A 7,470-nucleotide genomic window follows, 5' to 3' on the forward strand; every position below is an offset into this window, starting at 1 on the left:
CTAGCCTCGAGTTCTACAACATTGAAAGACTCTCTAATATAGAGAGCCACACCACCACCCCTTCTGTGCTGCCTGTCCCTTCTGAAGAGCTTATAGCCAAACATTGCATCACTCCAGTCATGAGACTGGTCCCACCACGTCTCCGTGATGGCAACCAAGTCATAGCCTGCCTGCTGCACGATGGCTTCCAGCTCCTCCTGTTTGTTACCCATGCTTTGTGCATTGGTGTAGATGCACTTCAGCTGGGCCATTACCTTATCCTCCGGCCTTGCTATTGTTCCCCCTGGCACAGCCCCAACAATCCTTGCTTCGGCCCCATCCCCCTTCTTACCTAGTTTAAAGCCAATGAGCCCTGCCAGCTCCTGGCCCAGGATACTTTTTCCCCTAAAAGATAGGGACCCATCTGCGGCCATCAGGCCAGGTGCTGAGTAAAGTGCCCCATGGTCGAAAAACCCAAGATTTCTGCATTGGCTCCAGAACTGCTGTAACCTCAGCAGTTCTGAAAACTAAGTTGTTTTAATAATATCCTCACACTTCAAATAATAATCTACAGTACAAACTGCAGATTTAAGTATGTATACATGTTGTTAATAACCACTTTAAATTTTTTTCAAAAATGACCTACAGCATTTAGACCTCAGATTTTTATTTCACTTTATTTATTTATTTATTTATTCATTTATTGCATGGAAGGTGTGTTGTTTATGTGGGTGTAGATAATTTACTAGATGCCCACAACCCTTTACACATGAGGGCATACTAAAGAGGTGCTCTAGAACACAACACTTGTTAATAGTTGTCATTTCTTCAACAACAAAAAGAAACTGTAGGAAAACAAACAAACAAAACGTAAATAAATGACTCAGGAAAATAAAGGTTGCAGGTTATATATTAAATGATTTACACATACATCTCATTGACTTCTCTAAGTCTGTAGTCACAAATATGGAAAAGATCAGTAAAGTAAAAAGATATGTAAAAGGTGAGTCCTTTATAATAAAGAGTACTATAGGAACTAGGTGTTTTTTTCTTTTTTTTCTCTTTATTTCTTTTTCTTTTATTTTCAAAAATGAGTAATGGAGGAAGAGCTCCTTATCTTAAGGAGGAGTGCATTTTTAAAATGTTTTTGTTTGTTTATTTGAGGTAGGAAACTTGAGCAGAGAAGGTCCAATTCAATGATTTCAATGTCATGAAGTATTTTCAAAATGGAAATAAATAAATAAAATAAAATAGAAAAGCAGTGGTAGTAAAATATTTTGCAAAGTTTTACCAGTGTTCAGTACTGACAGCTCACAAATTGTTACTGTTTTTAATATAAACCAGCCTACTTTATTGGACAATTCATAACTTTTTTTATATATATAATTTTAATTGAAGTATTGATGAACTAAAAGGGCCAGTTTTGGAGCTAAACTTTCCTTACTTTGACAGTTTGATACGTGAAAAATAAATATATTAATTATGAGAGCAGTTGCAGGCAAAATAATTATGTATGTGTCTCCTTGCATATGTCTTTTGGTTTCTTTCAGAGTTTTTGGTTTTCTTTCATAGTCTTTTGGTTTGTTCAGTTTGTTTTGTTTTTTAAAACCTAAATGTTTATCCTTGTGTTCTCTCCTAGATGTGAGCCATATAAAGCCCTGTGTGGTGGTTTTACCGTGCTGGGCAGCTAAACCCCACAACTGCTCTCTCACTCCCCCTCCTTTAGATGAGGAGGGGGAGAAGTAAAGCAAAGAACAACTCACGGGTTGAGATAAGGATAATTAAATTAAATTAATTAAATAATTTAATTAATTATTAATTATAATAATTAAATAAAGACTACCATGAACTAAACAATTTAACTAAGGGGAAATAAAAAGGGAAAGGGGAAAAGGGAGGGGAAAAGGGAAAATAAAAAGAAGGGAGGAAAACAAACAAACAAAATAAATGAAAGCTATATGGAAGTGCAGAGGAAAGAAATTACTCTCTACTTCCCACAAATGAGCGATGATTGACCACGTCCTTGAAGCAAGACCTCAACTCACACAGCCGGTGTTGAGAGGAGGACTGACGTCTTCTCAACCAGAGCCCACCCCTCCCCTCTTCTTCCTGTTTCCACCTTTTATTGCTGAGTGTGACATCACATGGTATGGATATCCCTTTGATTGGTTTAGGTCAGCTGCCCTAGTGATGTTTCTCTCCTCACTTTTTGCCCACCCCCTAGGAGGGTTAGAGAAAGGCCCAATACTGTGCCACTGCTGCTCAGCAGCAGACACAACACTGGTGTGATAACACTGCTGTTCCAGCTACAAGTACAGAGTACGGTACTGTATGGGCTGCTGCCAGGAAAGTTAACATTCCAGCCAGACCCAGTACACCCTGGAAAACTGCAATATAGGCACAAAAGCAATACAGTAAATAGTACAGATTTGATTTAAACCTAACTGTATTAGTATTAGGGATATGAGTTTTATCTTATAACATGAATCCTGCATAGAACATAAATGTTCAAAACATGGAATAACCTTTACAAATTCAATCAGTTTCATCATTCATTAAAGTTTCTAGAAATGATATTGAATTGCCTTGCAGCAGTTTTCCTTGTCTCATCACATTCTGAAACTTCTTTGAAATATTTTTGTAGAAAACTTTTATTCACAAATGTGTCAAGTAAAACTTGCTTAAATATCTATATACTGTCTGTATACAGCATAAACATTTGATCTTCTGTATAAAGCCAACCCTGTATTTTCTTGTTCCCATGACTGAATGTACACTGAAAAAGTGTTTAGTGAAATGCTGATTTCAGCAGGGAGTCTGATATTGATTTTAACAAGTAGAGGAAAACATTTAGCACAGTTAGGGTGAGATTCTGAGCACAGAAGTACAGCTGAGCAAACCTATTTAGGCTTGAATTCTTAGGGCTGAAATACTTACAGATCAGCTAGTTCCAAGTTCCCTGACAAAGGCAGGGATACCTTGCATTAGATCAGGTTGTTCAAGGTCTCATCAAACCAGATCTTGAACACTTCCAAAGATGAAATATCTACAACTTCTCTGGGCAACCTGTTCCATTGTCTCACTAACAGTGTCTCATAGTGAAGAATTTCTTCTTTATAACTAATCTAAATCTACAGCTTGAAACCATTGCCCCTTGTCCTACCATTATGCTCCTTAATAAAGGGTCTCTCCCCATCTTTTCTGTAGGCCCCTCTTAGGTACGGGAAGGCCACCATAAGGTCTTCAGATACTTCTGTAGGCTAAATATCCCCAGCTTTCCCAGCCTGTCTTTGTAGGAGAGGTATTTCAGCTCTCTGATCACCTTCGTGGCCCTCCTCGGGACCCCTTGTATATGGGGACACATCCATGTTTTTATTATGACAGGGGCCCCAGAGCTGAATGCAGTACTCCAGGTGCAGTCTCACGAGAGTGTAGTGTTATAAATGCTACATAATATATGTATTTATGTATAGCACATTATGCATATATATTACAACATATATATAATATTATATATATACACATTTTATATTTATATATAGTTTGCAGTTATCTAGGAAGATAAATGTCTTTTCATTGTTGGTCATGTTAAAGTACACATAAACTCTTGTCATATTCTTCCTTATTCTAAGCCAGTTGTACGGATGATGACATGAAGATGAGTTTCCAACAGAATAACACCTGTCCAATATAACTGGTGGCTTTAAAATATGTATTTTTCCCAGCTGTGATTACTCACATTTGTTCTTAGTTTTTATTTTTCAGTGGGGAAGACTGACTTCTAGAATAGATTCAGAGTCTACAGAACAGCTTGTGCAGGTGTACTAGCAAATATATGTTAGGTTATGTGCTAAAAGCTTGTCTGCACGTCCAGCCCTGCTCCAGCTACTCCCTGGCTCATCACAAAAGCCAAATGCCTCTCAAAGGCCCATCTCTACAAGTTCCAAGGAATACATGGCAGCCTGGAATCCAGATTAAGAACTCAAAAAAAGGGACACCTTCTGGCTGGCCCTGCCCCATGGCTGTCCCAATTTCCATGTTTGAAACCTACAAAGATGAGACAATGCTGTACCACCTTGAGTGTTGCTGCCTAGGGCTATGGGACACATTGTGTCTGTGGAGCATTTCATGATTGAGCAGGATATATTATTTCATGTTCTGAGGAGGAACCAAAGGGAGGAAAATGAATACCATTAGACGATCTGGGGGGGAACAGAGGTGGAAAAATTAATGGAGGCAGGGATAAGAATGTCCCATGTCTGACCATACCCTGCACCTAGCTAGCAAAGTCTGTCCTGTCTTCTTAACAAATTAATTTCTAACTCTTTCCAGGATGCAGGAGTGTGTATGAGTGAGGGAGTGTGTACCGGCAACCGCAGTGGGTCCTGTGGCCTGAGGGACTCATATGACCAGATGCCAGAAAGTACAGATTTTGGGATCCAGGGGCAGCTATTGAACAGACTGTGTCTGAGTGTATTTGTGTGCTCTGTGCATGTGCTTAGCCTCTCTACTGGATGGACCTGGGCATGGAGCTGCAGCACCCTCACCTCTGTAAGGCTGTCAGATCTGGCCCAGTATTTTTCCCTTAAAATGCACACTTGCCTACATTCGTGGCTTCGCACTGATGGGCCATAAAGCCCCACCACCATGCCGCTTTCTCACTGCCTCTCCCCAAAAGAGAAAGGGGAGAAAATATGATGAACAAAAAAGCACATGAGTTGAGATAAGGACAGGGACATCACTCACCAGTTACCATTATGGGCAAAACAGACTCAGAATAAGGGAGATGAATGTAATTCATTGCTTACTGATAACAGACTAGAGCAGTGAGAACTAAAAGCAGTCTAAATCCACCTTCCCCCCATTCACCTTTGTCTGCCTCCTTCCACCGGGCAGTTTAGGGGAATGAGGAATGGGGGCTTGTGGTCAGTCCATAACACTTCATCATCTGTTGCTCCTTCACGGTCACTCTCTGACCCTGCTGCAGCATATGTTTGCTCCTACAGAATGCTCTCCTTCCCAAACTGATTGTACATGGGCTTCCCACAGACTGCAGTTTTCAAGAGCTGCAACTATATGTGTTGTACCACAGAGTGCAGTCCTGCAGGAATGGATTGCTCCAGCATGGGTCCATCACAGGTGGCAGTTCCCCCCAGATCCCCTGCTCCTGCATGGTCTCCTCTCCACGGGCTGCAGCTCCAACTCAGAGTCTGCTCCTACTGGAGCTCTCCATGGGCTGCAGCGTCCTTCAGGCCACATCCACCTGCTCCCCCATGGTCCTACACAGCAGGTGAAATTCTGCTCTGATACATGGAGCACCTCCTCCCTTTCTTTCTTCACTGACCTTGGTGTCTTCAGATTTGCTTCTCTCTACATTTTCTCACTCCTCTTTCCCAGCTGCTATTGTGCAGCTTTTTTTGTTTGTTTGTTTGTTTATGTGCTTTCACAGAGGTGCAACCAAGGTCACTCATGGGCTCTTGGCCATCAAGAGCTCCTTTTTTGGAGCTCCTGGGACAAATTCTGTCTTCTTCTCAAAGAGGCCATCCCTCCCCCTCCCTCTGCAGGTTAAAAAGTATTCTTAGGAGTTTAATTTCTATACATAGGACAACACTGTAATATCAGGGATGTGTTGGATGTATATGCCTCCTGTTTGCTTGTATCAGACTGCTTACTCCTAGACCCAGCTACAGTAGACTGGCAACATCCACAGAATGAGGTCTTGACCCTGGTTTTCTATGAACACTAGGTAGTCTTAATGTGCTAGTTTTAGTTCCAAGCTTCTGACACAATATCTTTGCACACTACAGGGATGGTGTTTTTATAATATGATATTATGGGTTTTAGATTGGTAGTTATTGTCTGTGTTTTTGTTGTTGTTGTTTGGTTGTGTTTTTTTTTTCATGTACTGGAATGTGATCCAAATGCATGTGCAAGTGTTCAAGGCTACACTGTAATCAGAAACTTGTTTTCTTTGGTGTTCAGTATCCCAATACAGCAGATATCTGTAGATATGCATTATGTATTGCCAGAAGTAATTTATTAGCCTTTAGAGAGCTAAGTTGTCAACACCCATGTATCATCACTTTCAAACTTCCAAGGCTTTGGCATTAAGCTTAACAGACTATTTCGTGCCTGTTTTTATCCATTAGTTGCTGCTGATGTTCTATTATGGAGACTAGGACATAATATCTTGCTAACAATAGATATTACTATCTTTCTTTGTAAACTGCTTATTTCTCCTGCTAAATCTCCCCATGTGTCTGATACTTTTCTTATATTGCTTTATTCCTCCCCTTGAAGGATCTTATTCCATTCGTGGAGGACTTTGTGCTCCTCTTTGAGAGCTTTTCCCTGACTCTGTAGGGCCTTCATCTCATCTTGAAGTGCCCTGTTCTCCTCTTGGAGAGCGAATTTCTGATCACTTAGGGCATTTTTTTCCTCACAGAGAGCCTTCTCCTCTTCCTGAATAGCTTTGTTGTCCTTTTGAAGAGCCTTAATATGCTTATTGAAGGCCTTGTTTTCCTCCCATAAAGCTAAAATCTCTTTCTGAAGAGCTTTTTCCTGCATTGCAAATGCTATTTCTTGTCCTTTGAGAGCCTTAATCTCTTCTCTGAGGGCTGTATTTTGCTGTAGGAGGGCCTTTTGCTGTTTCTCAAGGTGCTTTGTTTCTTCTGAAGAATCTACGTGCTTCTTCTGAAGAATTTTATTCTGTTCCCAGAGGGCTTTATTCTGTCTTTGTATAATTTGATTCTGCTGATAAGAGACTTTGTTCTCCAAACGAAAAGCTCTGTTTTCTTGCTGAAGGGTTTGATTCTCTTCTCGAAGGGTCTGATTCTCCTTCCAGAGTGTTTGGTTGAATTGTGCCATTTGAGAGGAGGTGGTAGATGGCGGCAGTAGAGATAAACTGCTGTTCTTGCTTAAAGACACTTCTTCTTTTGAGTCAAACTTTTTGTCACTTTACTGCGCTATTCAAGGACTGTGCTGTGGTCCAAGTGTGTGATTGCACCTTTTATATTCAGTAGTCATGGAACTGAGAAGAGAAGTTAAGTGTCCATCAGCCCCTTATCAGAAAAGCATTTAGATAAATAAATAAAGCACAAATTGTAAAATAGAAGTAATGGTAAAAACAATCCTGTTATTTGACAAGTATTGTGTATTTTTCCATGTTATTAAATGGAAATATACATAATAAATACATACTTAATAAATACATACAAAATAAATAAATACATAATAAATTAAATTTAATGAGGCTGAGTATAATGAAGAGAAAAGAAGGGATATTCCCTGTTAGAGTCTTAAAACATATCTGTCTCATGGACCTACAGCAAGGTGACATGCATTCATGGAGGAATCCAGACTGTACATATCTTTAGTTATCTTTTTTATTATTATTATTTTTCATTTTTTGTAGAACAGTCACTTTAATTACACTTGAATTTATTGTTAATGCTTTTTCTATTACAACTATCTTGACCAGGGATGGCCTTG

General features: G+C 39.8%; 1 protein-coding gene across 1 annotated transcript; it reads right to left on the bottom strand.

Annotated features, from left to right (window-relative positions):
* Nucleotides 1–6,261: 6,261 nt before the first annotated feature.
* Nucleotides 6,262–6,846, bottom strand: LOC137850351 (calcium-binding and coiled-coil domain-containing protein 2-like). Its single transcript, XM_068670377.1, has one exon. It carries the CDS (start codon nt 6,844–6,846, stop codon nt 6,262–6,264), a length of 585 nt encoding a protein of 194 aa, XP_068526478.1.
* Between the last annotated feature and the right edge of the window lie 624 nt (nt 6,847–7,470).

Source organism: Anas acuta, chromosome 1 (assembly GCF_963932015.1).
Source record: "Anas acuta chromosome 1, bAnaAcu1.1, whole genome shotgun sequence".
NCBI classification, from domain to species: domain Eukaryota; kingdom Metazoa; phylum Chordata; class Aves; order Anseriformes; family Anatidae; genus Anas; species Anas acuta.

What these genes read in the sequence shown, in the direction of transcription:
- LOC137850351 (XM_068670377.1), bottom strand. Translation starts at nt 6,846, where the DNA reads ATGGCACAATTCAACCAAACACTCTGGAAGGAGAATCAGACCCTTCGA.